Source organism: Melanotaenia boesemani, chromosome 7 (assembly GCF_017639745.1).
Source record: "Melanotaenia boesemani isolate fMelBoe1 chromosome 7, fMelBoe1.pri, whole genome shotgun sequence".
Classification (NCBI taxonomy): Eukaryota; Metazoa; Chordata; class Actinopteri; order Atheriniformes; family Melanotaeniidae; genus Melanotaenia; species Melanotaenia boesemani.
Genome location: NC_055688.1, coordinates 34771034 through 34797423, shown reverse-complemented (window position 1 = coordinate 34797423; position 26390 = coordinate 34771034). Strand labels below are relative to the sequence as shown.

The 26390-nt window shown below is 38.6% G+C and overlaps 1 protein-coding gene across 3 annotated transcripts in view; it reads left to right on the top strand.

The window, feature by feature from the left end:
- The first annotated feature begins 12155 nt into the window (after positions 1-12155).
- LOC121643528 (gamma-aminobutyric acid receptor subunit alpha-2) overlaps positions 12156-26390 on the top strand; it is a 49988-nt gene continuing 35753 nt past the window's right edge. Inside the window, exons 1-3 of one of the 3 annotated variants that reach the window (XM_041990993.1) lie at positions 12156-12542; positions 13026-13131; positions 18873-18982. In XM_041990993.1, the coding sequence (XP_041846927.1) occupies positions 13061-13131; positions 18873-18982 (181 nt within the window). In that variant the 5' untranslated portion in view covers positions 12156-12542; positions 13026-13060. Of the gene's footprint in view, positions 12561-13025; positions 13132-18872; positions 18983-26390 lie in introns of all 3 variants that reach the window. The other 2 variants (XM_041990992.1, XM_041990991.1) reach the window with 2 other exon arrangements.

The window sequence follows — 26390 nt, the reverse complement described above, 5'->3', positions numbered from 1 at the left end:
CCAATGATAAGGTGCAGCAAACTTGAAAGCCTTTTTCCCCAGATCAGTGCGAACGCGGGGCACAGAGAACAGAAGCAAGTCCTGAGAGCACAGACTATAGCTGCTATCACTCCTCATCTCAACGAGATTATTGAGGTATGGGGGAAGCAGCCCAAGGATGGATTTATAAATTAAAAGATACCAATGCTTCATTCTCCGGAATGACAAGGAAGACCAACCCACCCGAGTGTACAAAAGACAATGATGGGTCAATGACTTCGAACTTCGACGACTTCGAAGAATTCGTTATAAAACGCAATGCCCCATGATAAACAGAGTCCAAGGCATGTAAAGTATCAAAGGAAGCGTTCATATAAATAACATCCCCATAATCAAGAACAGACATAAAAGTAGCAGAAACAAGTTTCTTTTTACCTTCGAAAGATAAGCAAGATTTGATTCGAAAATAAAAGCCCAATTTCAATTTCAATCTTTGGACTAGTTTCTGAACATGAGGTTTAAATGATAAACAACTGTCGAATAAAATACCGAGGTATTTGTATTGTGTAACTAGTTCAATTTGATAACCATTATTTGATTTAATGGGATGTAAGTGTAGAAGATTTGCTCTGGATTTAGTAAAAAGCATGTATTTGGTCTTTTCTGAGTTTAAAACCAGTTTTAAGTGGTAAAAAGTTTCTTGTAATTGATTAAAAGCTATTTGAAGTTGAGATTGTGCTTGCTCAGGAGAAGGTGCTGAGGTGTATAAAACTGTGTCATCTGCATACATGTGTAAACTAGCATTTTTTATATTTCTTTCTAAAAAGCTAATATAAATAATAAAAAGAAGTGGTCCAAGGATAGAGCCCTGCGGTACACCTGAGGTTACTTTTGAGAAATTGGATTTTTGTTCCTGGAACCTGACACACTGCGATCTGTCAGACAGATAATTTTCAAACCAACCTACGGTATGATCTGATATGCCAATGTTACGAAGTGTTTGTAAAAGGACAGAGTGATCTACTGTATCGAAAGCTTTGGAGAGGTGGCATATGAGGCAGTGGAAGTTGGGCATGACGTCTGAAATGTTAAACCGTCCGAGAAAGATTTACAAATTGAAGCATAAAGATCAGACCAAGAAATACCTGAGGACTGATTTGTCAGAGAGGGGAGCCACTCTTGTTGGAGCACATGCATGTACTCCTGCTGGATCCCTAACGGATACCACCTCATGTCATGAAGGGGTTCTGGTACCAAATGGAGATAAACTAGCTGGATCTTTTCAGGTTGAAGATGAATGAATAATGAACTCCCTGCTGCCAGTTTGTTGAATATACTTCCTAAAAGCATGAAGACCGAGCACTCAGGTAGAACAATGTTCCAGCGTATGCAGCAAAAACCCTTAAATGACAAAATATGTCGTGAACAGCTCCAGCTCATCTTTACAGCATGAGACAGGCTTTAATAACAGATGGGAAGGAGGGTAGGGCATAGTTTGTGTCATAATGTAAATAAAACCTTGTGATATATTTAGTCTTTGTGAAACAGCACATCTAATGATGTGTTGTGGTTGTTTTTGAAATTTATCTTGAAAACCACACTGCTGAACTTTGGCAGATTTTTACTGAAACTTCCCATAACGATGGCTAATTCAGCTTCTGTGTTTCATCCTGTCTCTTCTCTGAGCTGTCCAGCCTGTAAAAGTCGGTCCACTTTTTTCATCTCTTGTTCTGTCCCTTTCTCCTTCTCTTTTCCTCTCTCCTCTGATAATGTCATGAATCAGCCATGGTGCGCGTTCAGAAAGCCCAGCGTGCTGATATTCAGTAGCTGGCATATGATGTGGTACCATAAAGCAAAATGCTGTTGTTAAGTGATGCAGCATTCTGGGAAATAAAAAGTTGATATGTGCAGTTTCCCAGCCCCGGCTCCATGAATGTGCATGATAATGTGCCATCAAAACAAGTCAGAAACATTTTTTTATGTACAGAAAGATATGTATATATATATGCATATACAAAAGTTAACTCTGATATAAAGGGGAATAGTATAACATTTAACTTAAAGCCCTGCTTCGCCTATAGTACCACCAGAAGTACAACATTCTACTTAGAGAATTTATTAGAACTGAAAGATACTCTATATCCTTACAGGTTGAATCTTCCTCTTACATGTCTAAAAAGTCACACAGAGATTAAATATTACTGTTCAAATTAATGAAAATATTTTTTTTTCAGTTTTCTTTGAGCTTAATGATGACCAGTCACTGAAGACATCATCATGGACTCTTTCTGTCTCATACCTGAATTGAACCACTAGAGGGAGTGTTGTGCTGTGATTTTTCTTCTTCAGACTCCTCATAAAAACACAGATGGGCCTCAGTTCAGCATATCGAAATTAGGTCATTTGCATTTAAGATTTTAACACATTTAAACAAAGTCAGGCTCTGAGATGTTAAATAATTTTCATTTCACAAGCAGCTTGCAAGAGATTAGCACAGTCAGGATGTCAGTTCAGCCTCCTTGCAAGGTTATTTTACCACTCATCTGATTTAATTAAAGATCACTCTTCAAGTGTTTCCAGCTGCTGAATAGATGCCTGGTGTAAATATAAAAGATGAGCTGATACAAAGCTCAGCTTGGTTCCTATGCCTGAATATATATTTTTATTACATAATAACAGATAAAATTAATTGTTTCTGAGTGTTTATTTCTTTCTGTGTGACGCTGCAGCCATCACATTTGAAATTATTTAAACTCACCAGGCGCTTTTCTATTATTCCATTGGCACGCCTCTCCTGCAGCTTGTGTATCTGCATTTAATCAGACCTCACTCAGCCCATTTTCTGGAATGCCACTGGCCAAGATAATTAACATGTAGGCCCTTGGTAGGTAATAAGATAATACATTATAATTTGTATCATACTTCCTAGCGCACATGCAAGCCATTCAAGGAGGTGTTATTAATCTTCCCAGTGGAGAAGGACAAGATGAATCCAAATGAAGAGCCAAAAAAAAAAAAAAAAAAAAAGATGTTGTGTTGTGGAATAATAATTTCTGGAGTCAAGATCATGTTGAAAACCCTCACTTATGATAATGGTAATGCTCAGTAGTGGGAGCACCAGCTGCAGCAATATTTAGATTATTAGAAAAGCCACGAACGGACAGTAATACGGTAAACAAACAAAGGCAGTGACTTTAAATAGCTTTCTTATGTGAGCCAGTGCAGCACCAAAGGACTCCTTACAACGCTTTTCCATTAAGTAATTAATGATCAGCACTTTAATAAATCCATCTTATTATAAAAACCTACACGCCCTTGAGTTGTAGAACTGTTTTAACGAAGGTGCAGAGGTTCTATTGCAGTTTTGCGGCTGAGTGAAAAAGATGTGTGTATTCTGTAAATAGCTGAATTTATCTCAAAGGTGACAACAAACTGCAGTAATGTACATAACTGTATTCAAACTTGAACTCTTTGTCATAAGTTGTTACAGTTAACATGCAGATAAAAATATTTTTTGATCTAATGTTTTGTTAGTCCTTCTCCAATACCCAGTTTTGAAGACACATAATTAAACATGTTAGACAAATTCGAACTCCACGTTGTTAAATTCATTCAGTAAACTGACAAGTTTTCATTTTGATTGCATGTGATGCATATCTGTACTACTATAATTACTTTCACACACACAGAATATCAACTCTCGCATACACACATGAGCAACGTCTCACATATAAACTAATAAAAATACACACATATCACTTAAACCCCACACATACAAATAAGAAACCCCATACACATCCGAATCAGTGTTTACAGTCCTGTATTAACATTAAGAGACTTTATTGTAATTGTAAACTTACAATGAAATTAAACTGGAAACAGTCACATAGCAGCAACAGTAATTAAGAGATAAGAACAAGATGTACAAAAAACGAGCACTAGAAGTGAGGTAGTATCTATCTTAACAGGAAAATCAGAAATGTAGAAATTATTTGCAAATTTATTAAAAAAGAAAAACTGAAACAAAGAGAAAAATTTAAACAGGTCTGAATACTTTCTGTACCCACTGTATACACACACGCACACACACACACACACACACACATACATATATACACATATACACATACATACATATACACATGCATACATACACACATATATTTACACATAGAATGTATTAAAAAGTTATACGTGTGTATGTGTGAGCTCATAGTTGAGTAGTGATTATGATTACTGTATGCAGGATTTCAGACGTGTGTGTGAGAATTAAAAATGCATTCTGTCCTTTATGGCACCTCAGATTAGTCGCCTCTGTCAGGCAGAAATGGAAAGTTATACAGCTGGATATTTACTGGTTGTACAAAAATAAACTCATGAAACAGGCCTGGACAAAAATGATGGTACCCCCTAGACATTTTTGTCCAGGCCTGTTTCATGAGTTTATTTTTTTAAATAATTCTCTTGAAGCATGGTTGAAAAGCAATGTCTGACTTTCACTGGTGAAATTTCATAGAATTTTTATTTATTATTACTTTTGTCAGATTCAAGTTATTTCTGTGACCATTGTGAGTTTTTCTTTCATTAACCGAAGGGTACCAACAATTTTGTCCACGTCTGTATATTCACTTCTGTACATAACCTAAAGGATCAGCTGTTCCTGAAAAATAGTTGACAATATAAGTGATAGAGCTCATGGACACCAGTGATCTGGAGGAGTTTTAAGGGATAAGCTATTGAACTAGAAGTACAACACTGAATTTTATTTTCTTTAGCTTTTAAGTCCACAGAATTTTGCACTGATCCCCTCATCATCACCATCACTAGTTTTTACAGACTCACCTTATTTACATTGCTCTACAGCACTCTTTATTGTGTTAAAGGTTCAGTAATGAGTTTTTGAGTCAGGTGGAGAGGAAAGAACTATTAGTAATTGTGCATTTCATCACATGAACCTCAGTTTTATCCTTCTAAAAGAGTGGCACTTTGTGCCTTAAAATCAATTATGAATTTACACAAACTCAAAGCCTACATATGTGCCCAGATACGCATCTAAATCTGACAAATTCTCTCTCCAGTTTCAATAACATAACATAAACGTGCCCACCTACAGGTCCCAAACCTGACATCTGCCTTTGCTTCGCAGCATGTGACGATAGGGACCAGGTGCGACGGCCTACGCTTTATATCTGCTGTTTGTACACCAGCTCAGTGGTTAAATTTAGCTGCGGATAAAAAGGGAATTATTGTAGAAACACTTAAGCTGAAGATGGCAGATGCAACACGACCAGCAAAACACAGAGGGCTGAAGAAGTCAGTTTAGTTACCATGGTAACCTGAAGGAAATTAGCAACAGCGGAGAGCAGAAAACTCCTGCTACATTTTTATCACGGTCCGAATCATGAGACTGGGGTTTTTATTTTTATAAGTGAAGAAGGCCTGTGACTCATCTTTTAGAAAGTCAGGTGCAGAGATGTGGCCGAGGCATTTTGTGACTGAGATCCTCTCAGACCCCATGGCATGAACTCTAGGTGAACTCTAATGTGTCCATCTGTAGTGCTGCAGGCTCAGTGTCAAGGTGCACCACATTGCTCCTGCCAATCAAACAAGCGCTTTCAGGCTTGCTGGTAACTCCAGAGTTTCTCTGCTGCAGCATGTTGATCTGCAAATTTCTTTTTCTAATCTGAGATCTCTCTCTCTCTTAGCTACACGTCTGCTGCATTCTTCCTATGCTTCCTGCCCTACTTTGGCATATTATTTAAGAAATCATTGACACACACGCTTTATTAATGGGCATTTGGATTTTTAAATCACAAAGATGAGATAACAGCAGAATTAGCTGTAATTATTCCCCTCGTCGTATTACTGCAATAAGCCTAGCTGGTATTGCCTTGTGGAAACCTCTCAGGGGAAGTGCTTTGGAGAGCAGGCCTTGGGGCAGACCCAGGATTTCCAGAAGGGATTATAACTCTCATCTGGACTGGGAGTATCTTGGTGCCCCTACTGGAAGAGCAGGAGACAGTGGGTGGGGAGAGGGAGGTCTGGGGATGTGTAATTAGACCGTTAACTCCCTGATCCAGCACTGGATAAGTGGCACAAAATGGGTGGATGGATGGATGAATGGATGGATGGATGGATGGATGGATGGATACTCTTAAATCCTACATCTTATTTTGGCATCGGTAGGAACATAAAAGTAGTACACAGAATCCCCTGGAAAATGTAACTACACCCCCTACGTTTTGTGTAACTCCACCCACTGAGGTGTTCCGGGCACATCTCACCTGAAAGAGGCCCCAGGGAAGACCTAGGACGCGCTGGATGGAATCTCTCGGCTGGCCTGGGAACGCCTCGGGATCCCTCAGGATGAGCTGGTGAATGTGGCAGCTGCCCCCGCAACCTGACTCCGGATAAGCGGCAGGAAATGGATGGATGGATAGAGGAATGTATGAATAACAGATTCAATGTGAAGTGCTCTGAGTGACTTGAAAAGTGCTATATATGCAGGATAACAGCTAAATGAAGCTTCTCCATGTTTAGTTTAGACTCTGGTCTGGACCAGCTGACCTGAATCCTTGAATCTAAGAATCCTGCTACATTTATGCACTTATCACAAATGGTTTCTGGGCCTAAACCATTCTGGGATTTGTAGGTTATCAGTACAGTTTTAAAATCTATTCTGTGACTGACTGGAAACCAGTGTAAAGATGTTAAAACTGGTGTAATGTGTTCAGGTCTCTCAGTCCTGGTTAAAACTCCACCAGCAGCATCTGGATGAGATGCAGATGTTTAATGCTCTTTTTAGGAAATCCTATTAAAAGACCCTTATGGTAATCCAGTCTACTGGAGATGGACAAATGGATGAGTTTTTCTATTTTCCATAGACAAAACTATTAATTCAGTAAGGCCGCTTTAAATAAAGTCTTAAGCTCTGACTTCCACCTGACTCTTGACAGAAACATATATGCACTTTGGTCTTCCTTCAATCTAATTTTAAGATAGACTGAGCCTTAAGAATGAGAAATAATAATAGAACTCTAAAGGACTTGTTTTCTTTAAATTTCACCTCACTGCTCTACTACTGTGTAAACCCATTATTTCCAAAGCATGACTATAAATGACCGTTTGTAAACATAAAAAAACAAGAGGCTTTGCAAGGCATTGTAAGTATTTTCATGCCACTGAGAACGTGTGTTATGTATCGAGCTGCTGCAGGTTGACGAAGGAATTTTGAGGGCAACCTGTCACTTTAAGAGTGTCAGAGCTCCTTGACAGGCTCCTCATCTTTTTCTCTCTCACAACATCTTTCTTCTGCCGTGCATGGCTTGTTGCCGAGGTAACAGGCCTGAGAATGGTTTAGCATTTCCAGCATTGCTTAGTGAATCAATTCATGCTGACATCAACACGCTCTGTGACAGGCACAGGTATTTTCTTCCTGAAATGCCATCATGAGTGAACAGGCACCTGGTGCTGTGGAATGCTCTTTTATGAAGATCATATTAAAGGTGCCATGCCATGCTCAGCTGCACTACATGATAAACACAGCAAACCTGGTTGTGTGTGATGGTGGTGTTTTGAGATGTGAGGCAAAAGATTAACCCTGGAGATGGAGATGTCCTTATAAGCTGCAGACATCATTTTTTTCCCCATTTTTTTCCAAATCTGTGAGGAGTGTGACGTTTGTCCAGCAGAGGGCACTGTGTATGACTGGCTTTGTGCATGTAGTAAGTCATGTCCCTACATGTTTTATGTTACTGTTTTTTTTTTTTTTTTTTCAACTTTACGAAAATATTAATGCTTATGAAATATTTAATTATTGATTAAAACCCTTTTCAGCTCTGAGAAGAGAGAACAGAGCAGCAGAAGCAGCACACTTCTGTTTTTGTTTTCATTTGACCAGTTCATTAATGAGCTGCTCTCTCACCAACAAAAGGACACCAGTCACTTCTTCTCTCGCAGTCTGCATTTGCATTGCTCCCTTCGTGTTTTCCTGTTTACAGGTCATCAGTTCATTGAAAGCCTGTGTTTGCAAAAACACAAAATAAATTAAATCTGGGCTTACAGCAACAGGAAAGATTGTTGTTTCTCAGTCTTCTGTTAATCACAGTAATGATTTAAATCATTCTCAGGGGTTATTTTGTATTGTAATACTCATAGCAAGTATGTTCGTGCCAGGCAAGAAAAACTCAAGAAAACAGAACAAAAAAGGTTTTTAATTCTAAGATTTTAAACATCAGTAAATGTCAACACATGAAATGTGATTTACTTTAAAAAATATACTAAAATAATTACTAAACAAGCAGAGGCAATGTGTGCAAAACTAGTTGTATATGAAAAAAACACAACTTTAGAGCAAAGTCATTTGGCCAGATGAGAAAAGGGCAGAAATGTTTGATGCACAGCAGCATGTTGGGAGAAAACCAAACACAGCATATCAGCACAAACACCTCATAGAAACTGTCCAGCACGGTGGTGGAGGGTTGATGATCTGGGCTTGTTCTGCTCCCAACGGACCTGGACACCTTGAAGTCATTAAGTGGACCATAAATTCCTCTGGATACCAAAGTTTTCAAGAGTTAAATGGGAGACCATCTGTCTGACAGATAAAGGTTGGCTGAAATTAGGTTGTTCAACAGGAAAATGATCCCAAACGCAGCAGAAACAGAATGACTGGAAAAGAAAAGAACGACCCAGTCAAAGTCCAGACCTCTGTCTGATTAAAGTGCTGTGGTGGGAAGCTGAGCATAAATTAATGTCTGCAAAACTCAATGAACTAAAGCAAAGATGTAAAGAAGAGCAGACCAAAATTCATTCACAACAATCTGAGAGACTGATAACTTCACTCAGAAAATTATTAGTTCAAGTTATTCCTGCTGAAATGTGGCGCTACGAGCTGGTCAATCTTTGGTTCTGCCTTTTAGCTTAGCTTTTGTTAAATAACAACACAGTGCAATATGTCAGTTCAATTTAATTCAATTCATTGTTATTACTGGAGCACCAGTTCAGAACAAATTCATCTTGAGGCACTTTCACAGACACAGTCCAGTCCAAATCAGTCCAGTAAGAATTCAGTTAAAACAAATTCATTATGTTATCCACATTTGTCCAATTTATAGTAACTGTGTTCATATAAACCAGTTCATTAGAATAAATGACACCTGACAGAATGCATGGAATCTTCTCTTTGATTCAATCCCATATTCTGAGCATGAGCAGACAGTGGAGAGGAAAAACTCCCTTTTAACCAGAAGCAAAAACCTCCAGCAGAACCAGACTCAGGAAGGGCAACCATCTGCCTCAATCAGTCAATAAGCATCATAACTCTAAGACAGGATACCTGCTGAGATGATAACAGTTGGATGATGACAAAATAATATTGTATATTTATAAATGGAAAGAGAAAAGAGTGCCGGGAGGTGCTCAGTGCATCATGGGACATCCTAAACTGTCTAAGTCTAGCAGCTAAAGGGAAGGCTCACAGAGAGGGGTCTGATAACTGAAGATTCTGCCTCCTGAAGCCAAACTGGGAGCCGGTTCCACAGAGGGGTCTGATAACTGAAGGTTCTGTCTCCTGAAGCCAAACTGGGAGCCGGTTCCACAGAGGGGTCTGATAACTGTAACTTAAGTGACATAAATCATTGTAATGCTGGAGCAAATGCATGTTTTCACATATCAAATGTAGCTGCCCCGTGTTACCTGAGAAGAATCCACACATCAGCTTCAGTGCATAAAAAGGAATAAATCACTGATTAAATCAACCTTAGTGGCTACTTTCCAACCTGCACCCATTTGCTAATTCCTCGACGTGGACTTGATCATTATGCATTGTCACTTGTGCCCACCTGGGACACACTCAGGTCTGGCAGTAGGCTGTGTGTGATGCAACATAACGCAATAAACAAAGTGCTGAAAGAGTTTGTAACCCAGAGGCAAGCTGAGTCTAGAGGAAAAGGAAACACGTGCACAAAGGTAAACACAGTTTAGAAAAACTGTTTAACCTTTGCTGTTATGTTGGACATTGGTGTAGAGATGACCAGCATCACTGATCATTTGCCACAGGTGTGGACCAAAAAGAGAGATGAATGGATGATCCCCCTGGTCTGAAGTATAATTAATGGAGGCAGTGACAGCTAGATAATGGTCCATCCCCTGTTGCCCAGTAGTCTTTTTAATGTGTGTTAGTGTGTGTGAGTACTCACTTAATTTAAATAAAGATCAGTGATGGTTTATTAGTTACTGTCTACTTGATGTCTTTTGTCTACATTTTTTTAAATCAGTGTCAAATAAAGTAATCTTCCTACTAAAATGGATTTAATCCAGTCCAAGACGGTAACACCTAACACGTTTTGATATGTCTTTGGTCATTGGTTACTTGCACAGTCATTCGTAAACTTATTTGCTTTGTACAAGTGTTTCAACAGCAAAGTACTTCTAAGTTAGAAGGATGCAACAATATATTAAAACATATAAATATAAAATATATAAAAGCAGCTGGAACAGTTTTGCTCCACCCACTGTGTGGTTTAGTGGGGTCAGTGAGCTAGTTGAGCTAATTTAGTGGAGTAGAACATGTCTGTTCAAAAACCAAAAATACTCTTTCTTTTAATGAATGGTGGGAGGAGAATCTCAAAGATAATAACCTTAAAAGATAATCATACATATGTGAGCTAAGATGCTTTTCTATGACACTCCCCTGATTTTGTGTTTTTTCTTGGGATCTTGTTAATGTTGTTTTGTTTTACTTTTGTACATTTTCAACTGGGTTTTATTGACTGAAAACTAATAAAAAGACAATAATAATACAAAACATTAAAAAAAACATAATTTTTAATTCTGTAAACTTAGAGGACTCTATGGCTATGTTCACACTGCCGGTGTTAATACTCAAATCTGATTTTTTTAATGAAATCCGAATTTTTTTTTAAATTTTTTTTTTGCGTGGTCATTCACATTTTAATTTTTAATGTGACCTTCATCTTGCTGAAGTGTGAACGGTATGTGGCCGTGAAGTGACACGCATGCACAGAGGATAACAGGACAATGCAGTGCGTAGTGTTTACAGATGTTATGGATGCTTCACATCTGTTCATCAATCTGTAAGTATTTGCACACAATGGCCTTTTGAGGAGCAGTGGCTCCTACTTCTGTACGGAGGCATGTACAGATAATGCAGCTGAGTTCGTCTGTGCAGAGTCCTGCAACAGTCCAATTTTACCAACCCGAACCCAGTAGGCTGATTACAAAATCCAATCCATAGATATCTTCCAGTCAAATCTGGACCCAACCCAAGGATGTAGGATATAAAACACGACCCGACCCGCGCGTAAGAAAGTGGCCTGGGTTGGATTGAAAAAATTGGATTTGTGCCATTCAAATCTGATATGAGTCACATATGGGCAATAAAATGTTGTCCCACATCTCTTTCTGTCACTTTCAAAGCATCATTCAATCCATCCTGTACTGCTCCATCAGTTTTTAAAACATGCTCTCTGTTAAAAACGGGACTAAACTTACATGCATAACTAGCACAGCTTAAAAAATTATTGGTCTCAATAATGAGGCACTACAGGCACTGCAATCTCAATAGCACAGAACTCTACACAACTACATGACTACCTGACCTCTGTGCCCTCAGGGCGTAGATATAGGACGCGCCCGCAGGCATAGCTGCCCTAAAAATAACTGCTTTGGATAAAAGCATCTGCTAAATGACTGTTGAAACAAAAGGCCCCACTGACAATGCCATGGATTGTTTTGTTGTTTGTCTTTTTTTGTGTGTGTTCTGTGAGTATTTCCAACCTGGTGATGGGGAATATTGAACCCCCAGGTACAATAATGTCTAAAGTCTAAAAAAAATGTCTAATTATTTTTTTTATCTTGAGAAAACAATCCTTGTTATTTTGAGATCATATTTTTCACAGGTGGCCACTCTCTGCTTCCATACACATTCCCAAATAAATTACTGAGAAAAAAAAAAGCTGTGGTGGGTTTTATCACAAATAGCAAACATGCTTTTTTTGGTCAGTACAATCACCTCCACTGGAATTCAACCCCATCATAACATCCCAGTGTGGGGGCTGCTGGACGGGGGTTCATCGCTTACCAGACTACCTTTAGGACCCAGTGTGTCTCCTTTGTAGTTTCTCCGTGGAGATGAGGGAGACTGAGATGTGCTTCTTGCCTATCACGATTCACATCGCGGCTCTACGAGCTGCGGAGGTTGCTGAACAGAGTAAACTGAAGCCACCATCAGCTCCTGCAACTGCTGCCGTTTCATTTTAATTTTTTCTGCTGTTTTGTTTTTCTTTTTCCCCTTTTCTCTCCCCTCACCTGGTTGTTACCACATTTCTGTTTTTAAGGGCCTAATTTTTGTTTTATTCTTGGGACACAATGAAAGCCAACACATCTTGGGAGCATTCCTCCTGTTGGCTGGGACCATGATTTACCTCTCGCAGCTTTGTTCTGATGACAGCCTCACACTCACACGGTCTCATCAAAGCAGGAGAGAGCCGTGAATTGTTCCTAACTTTCTTCAGCATCTTCGACGATTCCAGCTGCAGCAGGTACTTTTTGCTCTTGAGGTGAGTGTTTTTGGTGTTTGCCCTCTCAGACACAAAGCACGTTTATGTTATTTTTCTGAGGCTACTGCCGTAGGAGACGCTGAAGAGCGTGGGAGAGAAGCTTCATCCATCGCCTAGGTTTCCTCTCTTTGCCTTTTTTTATTTCCTTCATTCATTATTTTTTTTCTTCTTGACCTAATTGGATGGTTTAATCAGCGGACTGAATAGATCTTCCATTATTGGTAACAGAAATGTTAGGTGAATGGGAGCGTGGGACGTGTCAGTGAATACTAATTACTGCCAGTTGCTGTCTCTGCCTCTTTCTTTCCCTCCGTCTATTTATTTATTTATTTATTTTTTTATCGCGTGCTGAAGGGAATCCCCAGAAATCTGTATAAAACTAGGAAGATATTTGTTGACTGTAAAGGTCACACATGAATCCACTGGCGTGTCAAGCCGGTTTAACTGAACCTCTGTTCATTACAGCAGCAGCTGCCCTGCGTTTTGGTGCTGAAGCAGCCATGTGGAGCAAGGAGAGCGATACTTCTCTTCTCATCTGCCTGCTGGCGTTCACAGCTCTGTGGACAACCAGGTGAGTATTTTTGAACGGGAGAAGCCTTGAAGCGGAGATAGCCTCCACATGCAGGGCTCTCACACACACATTTTGTTTCTGGGGAGCTTATCTAGGTTTTAATCAGGGGGAGTCTTTATCAGTGGACCCAGGAGGGGATCCTGGGTCCACTGATAATTAGCACAGTGAAGGTCTTGGCCATAAAACTGACCTAAAGGGCACGAGGGAAATGATCTGCATGGAGCTGGATTTTTTTTTTTTTTTTACATCAGTGGTTCCTAGCCTGGGATCCCTGATCCCCTCCAAGGGGTCCCCAAAGTCACAGGGGGTCCATGAGGTTTTAACTGTACAGAGCCTGTGTGATTGTTAAAATAAAGGTCATGTCCACACAGAGATGAGTTGAGGGGATTTTACTTCAGTTGTTAATTGTTTGGACGTTGCGTCCACCGAAACAGCATTTGGGAGCATGAAACACAAATTTCTAAACTGGGCCACAAAATGAATAAATGGAGGTTTTCAAAATCTGCAATACAATAATATCTTGGAATATATAGCTGAAACAGCTTTGGTTCACGAACTGTGTGGTTTATGAAGAAGCTCCTGCAGAACTGGAGTTTGCAATTGCTGCCCTTGTAAAACGGTTCTGGAAGTGAATTGCTCTGGTAACTGTGTGTACTAAACACATCCTTTTTTGCAACCCAATGATCAGTCGCTCCAGTCTCCCTAATGGCCCATTTATATGCTATGTAAAAGATAAATACAGAACACTTCCCTCACCAAACGGAACGTACTACTGGAAAGGGTCAGTAACTGCTAAGGCAGTGCTGAGTGGTATAGCCGATGTGTTACCAGCTAAAAGAACAAAAAATTTGAGAAGAAACCACAATTGCTGCACAGACGACCGGCGCCTACTGAACAGACTCTTTTTATCTTTTTCTGAAAATGTGCATTATCATGTTGTTATGTTTGCTGTTATTTAAAGGTGTGTCCCAATCAAGCAGCAACCTCCACCTGTATAAAGGGAAGCCTGTGCGGAAGTGAAAAAAATTGCAGTTCACCCTCATCCACTAGGGGCTGGCTCCAAAACAAAAGTTTATTAAATGGTGACATTAAAATTCTGTAATATCACATTCGGAGGGAGAGGCTGGGCCGTGTGGGCTGCTTCCCCTCACCTCACACCACCTGGGCAGACTTATGGTGGCGTTGCTCTTTGGTGTGCTAGCTGTGCTAATTGGTAGCCGTTTGTGTGTTTGGACTATTCTTGTGTGTCCTGGCTGTTTGTGTCCCCGTGGGGGACGTTATGACAGTCCGGTTAGGTGGGGCTTACCGTCGTGTTCCCAGTGGGGAACATTCTGGGCACAGGCTAGGTTTGAGCAGCGCTTCCTTTTGGTGTGTGATCTGCCTTTTCGTTCACGTTTGTGTTAAGGTTCGGCTGTGTTGTGTTGGGCTACTTAGGCCATTTGTTTGATTGTGTTCACACTTAGTATAATGGGACTGTTGCCTTTTGTTATTGAGTTATCACGACAAGTTAAGGGCACCCCTTTGTTTGTTAAATTTGATATGGTTTACTTGGCGGGTTTCATGTATGGTTTCTGATTTAACTTTTGTTTGTTTCTTTCAGCAGTTCCGCTAATCCCAACACTTGGATTTAGGTTAACTTCCTGTTTTACCCCTTTTATTTTATTCTCACCACAATAAAATGATATGTTCCAACTTTACAACTGTCCGCGACTGTCTTTTGTGTTACGTCCCACTCATACCCCTGTAACGGGACGTAACACATGAAAACGTGTTTCAGGGGGTCTCAATGTTTTTTTTGTCATCATAGACAACGAGACGAAAGTGGAGAATCACAAGATTCTCCACTCCTCCTGTGATGTTGTGATCTCGTGGATCCTGCTATGTGGACTGCATTCGCAGACGCTCCACACCTGACATGCTACCGGTAACGACTGCCGCACCACAGAGGTTGGAACTTGCACTTGCAAGTTGTAGTGCTGATTGAGCTATCTTTGGTCCTGGCCAGTTGATGAGCTGGATTTCCTTTTATTTCTCTTTGGCCAGTGGTTGTTTCAGATAGTATTGCCACCTAATGAGCAGTTGTAACTGCAAGACGTCCAGGCGGTTTGGTTTGGTTTGCTTGAGTAAGTGTGAAAACTAAAGGAGGGTGCAAATTTTTGCAGAATTTCTTTTGAAATGGGTCCCCCAGACTATCCTGGTGTGAATGCACGCTAACTTTTAAGACCAGGTCCCAAAGTCAGTGAATGGGGTCTTTAAAATCTGCTTTACAACAATGTTTTAAAACATATAATCAGTCAAAAAACAAACAAACAAACAAAAAAAACATCTTAGTTGACCACAACTTGTGCATCCAATCAACTATAGTCCATGTATTATGTGGTTTAGTGAGGTCAGTGAGCTGGTGGAGCTACTGTAGTGGAGTAGTTCATGTAAAAACTGGATTTTCCCTACAAAATTTTGATGACACGTCTGAAAAATGCCACAGTGCAGATTATTTGGCCCTATTCAAAAAGACAAAAACTGTAGGGCTAAACACTGATTACCATAACTTTGGTTTATTGAACAAGAGAAAGGGACTCCCCCAAAATGCATAATTTGGCAAGAAGCTGGCTAATGAAAGCACATAGTCAAACATGGTTTTAGGCTTTTTGGTTGTTGCATGAAAGAGTCCTCAATGAACATTGGTTAGAAACAAATGTTCTACACTACAGCTGTTCATGGTTTTTAAAAGATGGCTGCTTCTTTTTAAAATTACCTTTTGACCCTATTTTCCTAATTTTGTAAACTGTCATAAAAATTTTCTAGCCTTTGCACCTCTGTTATTTTCTTTTTACATATATTTTAGTTTTTTTCTTAGGGTAATCTCACATTATCACATCAGGTGTAAAGGTGTCCCATGCTATTGGCTAGAGTGGCAGATGAGGTCACTCTGCTGCACCCACTCATGGACTGTTGACAAAAGAATGTAACAGGCGATGTCAGAAACACGTGAGGTGGTCCAAATAAAGCCACTGCATTTCCCCCGAGGCTCCAGGATCCCACTTGATGAGGGCTACCATTTCTGAAAATTGCTGCCCAGTGAATGTGTGGCTTTTAATATATTTTAGTATGTAGGAGAAAAACCATGGTTGCAAATACAAAAAAAGAAAGTCTTAAGTTTTGCATTTGGACCTGGATATCTTGATCTGTGTTCAGATTGTCCACTCGTTCACTCACATCCTTACCCATTATATCGTGTTCACTATTAACAGGACTTGCCAGGGAATAGGAGTCAGCTCCAGATGCACATTGGACGTTAATATAATGCAGGCTTACTTCATAATACCAGATATTTACAGTTATGTGTTGCATAAATAATTGCAGGTGTGAAGGGGCTACACTCCATCTAAGGCGATAGAGTGCTGTTTTGATTCAGAACACATTATAATTGACATTTCTCCACAACAATGACATAAATGTGTGTACACCAGTACATCTTTGGTTGTATTTTGTCCACCCACACAAGCACAAGCTGCAGCTTTAAATATATAATAATCTTCAATATACCAATTACTCTTATCAACAAAAAGTCACCAAATATGTTGAATTAAACAGCAGCTTGTAAAAATCTGTGTTTTGAGCTACAGTTTTTGTGTAAATATTTCAGGAGCGAGCTTCACAATTGCACTGTAATGTGTTCTTTTTAAAGTGGACAAATATAAGTTCAAATGTGGTTCCTACATTTTAGTAATAATTTATCAAATCCTGTGGTTTAGGCTAGCTACACTGTTTTAGTACTCAAAAATTCTCAATTGGGTAAGGAAATCACAAGAAAAAGCTGCACACATTAGTAATGCATGAAGCTCTAGTAGTGTGCTGCTTCTGTAGTCCCTTTTAGTGCAAGGGTGGATCTAGAGGGGTGGTCAGGGTGGCACTGGCCACCTCTGAAATTTGGTTGGACACCCCAGCTGCCACCTCAGATGATTGACAGGTCACTGGAGCAGGAAGGCATAAACATCTTTCAAGACACCCAAGGATCAGCAGTATCACTACCAGCCTGAAGTCAATTTTAAAGTAGCTTTCTAATTAGTCATCATTTAAAAATATGGAAATTTGGCTGCACATTTCTAGAAGCTTTTTTAACTTGTTGCAAACCACTCCTAACATTATGAAAGGCTTTCAACCTGTTAGCATGAAGAAATGTAGCAGTGCTAATTTATTTATCTGATAGCACTAGCTTAGTTTTAAGATAATGTGAGGAAACAATCTCATATTTAGTTTTCAGTGAGTTTATTTAGACTACACATCAACTCTGTTAATCAAGATTTTCGCGTTGGAGGTAAAAATAAACAAAAAGATGCTCAAAGTGCTCAAAGTATTCATGTTACTTTACGGCTAACTAAGCTAGAGCTACATGATTCAGATTCATATAAACAGGAGGCTAGCAAGGCTGCCGGTTGGTTTTAAAGTGAGCTACAGTGTAAAAATGTGACTAAATATAGCTTGTAACCAGTCTGATTTTGCATAGAAAGATGAAAAAGAACAATACAGATCAGTGAGGCGGACCCCAGCCCCAAATATCAGCAGCCCAACAGCTCCCAACATGGAGTTAGCCACGCAAGTCAAGCACAATTGCTAGGTGGAGGCAACAACTAAAAACTTTTCTATGGACCTTTTTGAACTTGTTGCAGATATTTCCACTTGGTGATTCAGATTGTCAATGTACAGATGTTTTATTTCTCATGTCTCTTTAATATGACTTCCGGCCAGAAGTGACCATCTTTCAGTGCAAAGAAGGAGCACTAACATTAGCAAACAGTAATGCTATTTTGTTAGCAAGGTGCCTTTACTGTAATATTATCTCTGATGTTAACAGTCTCCCCTTTATTTGTGAAAACAATGCACCCACTTTGGGGGTGTATTTTACATTCCATGTATAACTAAACAGCAAAAAAGCAGCTTAAAGTTGGAAAAAAAGACATTTCTTTCAAATTCAATATGATCTCTTTGTGCAATTTGAAGATTAACAATCCACTAGCTCCACTGCAAATGCTATGAATTGTTAGCATTGTTACAATTTTTACTGGTTTCTACGGGTGTTGAATTGTTCAGAAATATCTTTTATGTTGCAACTCTAATATATTTGGGATTTTAAATGCACTGAGCTACATTTGCTATTGTGTAACTTAGTCCATAAATGAAATATTTCTAGCCTGACTGATGATATCATGGGTAGTATTTAAATATGCCACATTAAGCCAATACTTTCAGTGATGGCAGATAATTAGTGGGGTATGGTCCAAACAGAAGTGCAGGGAAAAAGGAACCCAGATGTAAACACTGATTAATATTGCATACTTTCACATGAACTGCTTAAAGTGAAATATGCCCATAACCTGAGGCTATTACAGCAGAGCTGTCAACCACGGTGATTAAGTTGAGCTTTAATGTGGGAACTTATCTGAATTTATTTACCATGAATCTCTGCACTGATTACATTTGCATACTCAGTTGTGTTTTGGCTCTAAGATCAGATGGCTCTTGAATGTTGTGCCTTGAACTGGGTCAGCCATGAAGAGAAAAATGTATGTGTGTGTGTCTATGTGGGCATGTATGGAGTTTTTGCCAGATAATAATGAGCCCTTTGCTTTCCATAAATCAAGCCTCTGAGGAAAACTGAATCTGAATACATTTGAAATGTAATCAAGATTCTGCTTAGTTGAAGTTTGTCTGGGTTGATCATGTTTTTATCATGTGTCTAGATCAGTGAATGCCACGTCTGAAGCCTTCAAAACCAACATCACCCTGTTCACACGCATCCTTGACAGTTTACTGGATGGATATGACAACCGTCTAAGGCCTGGTCTTGGAGGTGAGGAAATTATGTACTATTACTGGATGTGCATAGGTTCATTTGGCTTATGTACATTTCTGCAGTGTGTAATTGTTGTTTTGCAACTACACGTGTCTCCTTTTTAACGGTTGATGGCTCATATGAAGTGAGAACACCTAATTTAACATCAGCTTTCATAGTACCAACAACCTTTGGCAGCAATTCCCTCAAGAATAAACCGATAAACACACTCTGCACAGAACATTTTGATTATATAACCCTCAGTCTACTTCCTGGAAAGTAATGGCAGCTTAAGTGGCCACATTTAACCCCACAGATATAGTATTTTTTTTTTTTTTTTTTTTTGAAAAGGTCAATTACTCAAAGAAAGACACCAGGTATATAATGATTTTGGATATCAGATCATGTCTTAAATTACATCAAAATGATGCAAAGCAGATTGAATTTAATGTCGTGCATGGCATGCTGTATGATGAGTAGATTCACTGAAGACATTTAAATCTAGCATTCGGGATAGAAAATAGTACATATCCTTCGAATACACTGTTAAGAATGGGTTGCAGAGATTTTTAATTTACATAAGCATAATAGATTTCAGTGTTTTTCCCGCCACACCACTCTTGCAGAGGGCTCTGTCTTTATTTTGGATTCTAAAAGAATCACATTTTCTCCACGCTGCGGTGGTTTTCTCTTTATTCTTACCAATCCCATTATACTCCAGGTTTGGCGTATCACTTCCAGCTGGCCCTTCACACCAAAGCTGAGCTCCTCCCTCAGGATTTGGTTCCATTTGAATTTCAATTTCCTGGGGCCATCAGCCCGGCCCAGGAGCTGCCATATGGGCAGCAGACCTCCTTGAGCTTGGCATTGCTCAGTCTATTTGAGTGGACATGCTGTACAGTAATAGTGCTGCCAATTTATTTACATTGCGGGATAAAAACAGTAATGTATGTCTTATTATTAAGATTATAATAACATAACATAACATATTATAATTATGTTAATTATTAACAGTTTAGTTCAGGTACATACATCTCCACTTGGATATTTACATATGTCATTACTGTTAATGCCATGAAAACTTTAACTGGTCTATTTGGGAGCAGAGTTACTGCACATTATTCACGTTAAAAAGAAAGATAATGTGAAAGTTTAAGGGGACCGCTGGTGTCCTGAAATCCTTAAAGTAACTTTGTTTTAAATGCACCTCTTTAGAGGAACTGCTAGATTTAGTTTTTTTTCCTTTGGCTTACCTTGAACAAATCCAACTTTTATGTACAGATTGCATTTTTAAAAAAATGTATTATTTCTTATTTTTTAACCTCTGGATTTTAAGGATTTAATTCCTTTCAAGGTCAGTTTGATTACTTCATGCCTCTTGTTGTTGTCCTAATTTTTTAGGACATAAGTGTCCTATTAGCTCACATTAAACACATTTCTTTTTATCTAATAGCTAATATAAAATATGCATTCTGTGAATTTAGGGTTTAGTTTTCTAAATGGCTGGATAGCTCAGTTGGCAGGGCATCTATCTCCTATGCAGGAGACCTGAGTTTGAATCCTACAGGGGATGAATATTAACATTTTCCAGGTGGGTTCTCAGGCAAGACCCTTAACTCTGCTGCCTAACCCCCTTCAGATGTAAGTCACATTGGAGAAAAGTGTCTGCTTAATGACTGTAGAGTAGCAGACATTATTAGTCAAATTTGTGAGTTTTACTGTTCAACAAAATCAGCTCCAATACAGGTCTGTGCATAAAATACTGTTAGCTAGATTAAAAGTTGAATTCTAACATTTGTGAAGTGACTTTCTTTTGAGGAACTGAGAGATAAAAATCTGTCCAAACAGACAAAAATGTCCATATTAATGCTTGATTATTGTTCTCTGAATGTTCTTAATATAGAGTTCCAGATCCAGATCAATATCAGCAGCAATGTCACCAAATCCCTGTAAAATGAGAAAGTAAAATCGTACTAAAAAGATGAACAATGAAAGGCAACACTGAATAAATAAATAGAATTTACCACCACTATAATAAACTAGGACCATTGTAACATTTACAGAGTGTCACTGAACATTTCAGAAGGTCAAAAATCACAAACCTGTCAATCAAAGTGAATGATGACTCGTCTCAAGGTCTGTAATTGGCTGGAGGTTAAAGGGGGCGGTTCTGTTTTCCATTAGTCTGTGAGGAAAGAGGATGGACTGTGATACAGAGCTCATTTTTTCAGCCCTTTTTTCAGGCATTGTTACACCCAACTGCAGCATGTATCTTATAATTATGATTATAAATGATCATTTGCACAATTTTGTTGGTGCTTTTTGTGCAGTGGAAAATGCCTGGTCATCATCATACTTAACTGGTCCTGTGTTTTTAAGTGCTTCACCTTTAATCCTCCAAACACAGATCTGGTTATTGCGGCTAAACAACGTAATTTTTGTTTCTGCTGACCATTAAAGAGATTTTTTTTTATCCCTGTGGTCAGCTGTAAACTTTAGTTGGGCTTGAGGGTGTGGATATTTGAACAGCCTGTGATTTCATGTAAAACTTGCATCACTCTCAACAATCCCTCACTGCCTGAATTTATTTAAAATGACATAAAAACAAAATAAATACAGTAAAAGCAGACAAAGGAAAATGACTGGAATAAAATAAAATACAATAAATATTGAATAGATTAATAAATGAGTAAGAATAAACAAATTATAAATAATATAAAATTTAATATAGAAATAATAGTAGATAAATTAAAAGCAATAAAAACTCCAAATTTGTGACAATGACCGTCAAGGGGATGATATTAATACTTTTTTTTTTTTTTTTAGAAATTTTAATTTTTATTTTCTTATATATATATTTATTTATTTATTTTTTACCCTGTGCTCATTTAAAAGAACATGTTAATTATTATGTGATCTTAATTAAATTTATATGTTGTTTATTCTACTAAAGAAAAACAAAAAGAAATACTGTTTTCTTGAGATATTAAAAGCCCAAAATTAACATTTTTATGTCCTATTTTTGTCAATTTGACAATTGTATTTTCAATACCAACATTTACTTAATGCTTTCTTAGAAAATATCAGTTATGAATGCACACAACAAAAAGCAGTGTCCATGGTGGTATGAGGGTGCATCGATGCACATGGCAGGGGCAGCTTTTGAGCAACATATTCTGCCTTCAGGCAACATCTTTTTCACAGACGGCTTTGCTTATTTTAGCAAGACAGTACAGAAGCATGTCTCAACTATTTGGTTCTCTGAGTGGTCTTGGTAGAGATCAGAACTCTAAAATAAAAGTTTCATAAAAGATCCAAACATAAATTGCATGTCTTTTAGTCTGTTACAGTACCACGGACATGTGCATTTTTTCAGATTTAGCCCCAGCGGAGGCCAAAGCCTGCAACATTTAACGTGTAAAACTGTACTGTACCCATTAAGCTACACGGGGACTGCACCATGCCACCGAAGTCAGTCTGTGAAAGAAACACAACAAGACATCAGATGTAATTTTCCACATCATAGACACATTAGATCTGTACATCGCATCTGTGGGGAAAACATGTTAGTGCTCCACTGGACTTTGGTTTATAACACATTTATAATGTTGGAAAAGGAGGCTCGTCACAGCTGCTCGCGTGTGCTCACTCATACATGCAGCATGTTCAGGGTTAAAAGTTGCTTCCTTTGACTGCTTTCATGGTTCAAATCAGATGTACAAAAAGAGAGCGATGAATGAAAAAAAAAAGTCTGAATCCCAACATATCCAGTGGGAATTGTCAACCATTCAGTTACTTATTTAGAGCCATTACCACACAATCTATACAAAGCATGTAACAGAATAATTTATCCCTACAGTGACTTAGTGGCTTTATTTAAAAAGAGATAGAAAACAGCACTAAAGGCCAACTGGACAAAATGATAGGAGCAACTGTGTGAAGTGACCAAAAACGACAACCTATAAATATACCCAGAATCCCTCAGAAACACTGTCAGGCCCAGCTTTGAAAACCAACAGCCAAAACAAAAGAACTGTTGCAGGGTTTACATCATAAATGACATCAAATCATGTGATCCCACATTACATATTATATAAAACCGAGCTGCCATATCCCACTGAGCAGACTACTGTGTTACATCAGTGAGCAAGAGATGTAGGTGAAGCATTTTACAGCTTCCACTGAGAGTCAAATGGAAGAGATGGAAGAGATGAAACTGGGGCAGAGATTTTCCAGATTCACCACTCAGGGGGCTGGAAGAAGGAAAGGGCTTCAACTGCCTTTTAAAAAGCAGTTTACACTGCATGTTTCTTTGAAAATGTACCTACAGTCAGTTTTTGGCTAAACATGACTAACGCCTAAGTTACTTATGTTTAAACATATGCCCCCCCCCCCCCCCCCCCCCCCCCCCTTCATTTATTTATCTTTCAAAATAAATAAGATAAAAAAATAAAAAATAAATAAATAAAAAATCAGATGATCAAGAAAGGCCTCATACCCATTAAGTATAAGACCCCCACCCTCCACACAAAAAAAGAAAGAAAGAAAGAATCCAGGCCAATGCTGCAGAGGAAGGGGAGATGATGCTGCACATGAATAGATTACTGACAGTAAAGATATGATTTATAAAGCATGGTTTAGTTTTTCCTGCCATTTTCTCCCCCTGAACATTTAATTTTCCAACTATGGTACTGAAAATGTGAAGATTTTAGTTTGGTAATCAGAGATGTCTGGTATTAGCAACGTTTAGACGGACACATATTTCTTCTCTCCAACTGAAATAAATCTGATCTGATTAAATATGATCATGTTTTGACATGCACAGTGCCTACTGGGAAGAAGTTTTTTTTTTTTTTTAACCTTTTAAACATAGATAGAGAATAATCCTTATCTTATTCAGTTTATAACAAAACATATCCACCACAGTCCCGTTCTGTTTTGTTCAAGTCTTCCCTGAAACTCATCACGTAAGCCCCATGTGGTTCAAGCATGTGCAGAAACAACATCCACCACAAAATGATCAGAATGAGTGTACACATGGTTATTTCTGCCTGCTGATCCGATAGTGAAAAAATTTAAACCACCCCTCTCGATCAGATTAAAAATTCTTTCCGATCGAGGCGGTTGGATCAGCTGACATCTCAACACGACTTTTTTATTACCATTGGATGTTTGATCGGATCAAAAGTGCTTCATGTAAACGTAGCTAATGTTGCTCGTTACCATGGGAAGTATAACCGTATATCCTGAAAAATACACCAGCCTTGTTGGTACAGAAGTGTATATTTACGTGGTTTTGGTTGCTTTCATAGCTATGGTAAACGCTGGCTTTCAGTCGCGGTAAAGCCGGAATAAAAGTCGGTGGGAAGGCTTTATAAGCTGGATTTTACTGTGACAAAAAGCCGGTGCTGTGTCGAGGCCAGGTTCCCCGTCAAGATATGTTCCCCCTGTGAGAACCATTCTTCCTTCTAAACACAGAGGAACCGTATCTGAGAGTTCGATGGGATGTAGTTTGCAATATTCATGAAATCATGAACCTCTTCACCTTAGTAAACTCTCCATTACATTACATAATCTCCTTTTTATCTGTCCCCTCTGGTCAGGTCCAGCAAGATTAGATAAATTCTATAATTCAAAATGAATAAATAAGATAAAAACTAAATGAATTAAAAAAAATCAATTATCAAGAGGATCCCCACACCCATAAAGCTCCCCTTGGAAAAGCAAATTTGTCTGGCACAACACGACAGCCAGACCATCATTCTGCTGCTACCGTGCTGGACAGGACAAGGTTAAAAAAACAAAAAAAAACTATAGGATGACATGATTTCATCGGTGTTGTCGAGGCCGTGTGAGACACAGTGGCTACCATTGCTGTAATACGTGTCTGAGAAAGTGAGACTCTAGAATACACCATACATTAGAAGATGATACACGATTCCAACGTTAGATGGAAGTAATTCCTACACAACGTCACTTTAAACATTCAATACTACTACGATAAAGAGCTTAATTTGAGTATAAAAAAAATAAATAAAAAATAAAGATAATGTAGACCTAAATGCGTGATAAAAATACCGTAGAATTCAGTCCACTTTCAGTTTGGTGGAGAAGATCAATTTTGACCAAGTGTCTTTGTGTTCAGTGTTTTTGGCTTTATAATGCAGTAATGTAATAGATAAACACACACAAAGGCAACCTTTGCCTTAATGCAGAGCTGAACTTCCAGCTCCCAGCTCCCCATGCATCACCAACAAGATGAGAATGGGACTTGTTTTGTAGTTTGTCCTTGAATTTACATTTATATTTCTGCATTTTTTTTAAAAAAAGGCTAAATATGTTAAAAAAAAAACAAAAAAAAAGAACTCTGGCAATCAGGTCACTTTCAGTGTGGTGGAAATCATCAATTTTAACCAAGTGACTTCCTGCTTTCTGTTCCAAGTTTGTCCCGTTATGAAGCAACAATGTAATAAATATATACAAATACATAAACACACACACTAAAATAAGAAACCCACGTCTTCATGCAGAACTGATGTGAGCTTCCAGCTCCCTGCTTCCACCAAGATGAAAATGGGAGTTGGAGGTAGTTGAAACCTCTCACCAGGAAAAGTTTAAATGGCTTTGCACTTCACAACGGTGCAAAGCCCATCTGAGGAAGGAGAATGATTGTGATTTCTCCGCAGTTTAAACACAGAGTTACTCCAGCCTCTCTGTGCTGTCTGCAGTGCAGCCTCCTCTTCCTCCGTCGCCTGTTCCTCTGTGTCTGAGAGAGTGGACAACAGTAATAACTGAGTAGCGTTATCGGCTATTATTCTTTTTTTTTATCGTTATCTCAAGATAATAAGCACTGTTTTCTCGTGATAACAGGATAATTTATCTCTAGAAAATAAATCTTGTCATCTTGAAGATAACAAGATGATTAAGGGGGCCTCAAAAGTAAATGTGTGGCATCTGATTTCAATGATCAAAACAGACCCCATGACAGCTGACGGGAGTGGCCACAGTCATGGTATGTATGTGTAATTATGTGAATGAATGACTGATAAAACAGTCAGATACTTCACAATTGTCAGACTTGATCTTTGTAAAATGTGACTATTGATCAGTGATGGATGTTGCTTTATCTGATGTCAGCTTGCATCTGTTGCGGTACTGAAGCATCCCAGTACAGAACAGCTCTGTACTGGGATGCCCCTTGGATCAACCAGTTGAGCTGTTGGGAGAAAAGAAGATAATGGCTAAGCTCTCACAAAACAAAGTTTGTTTTCTCAAGATAACAAGATAAATTATCCTGTTATCACAAGAAAACGGTATTAGAAAAAACATGTGTAGCCTCCACTTCCATAGAAACGCATCGCAAAGTGTTTATATTTTTTACGAGTAGAGTTAAATTTTAACACCTTACAAGATATAAATTTTTTTA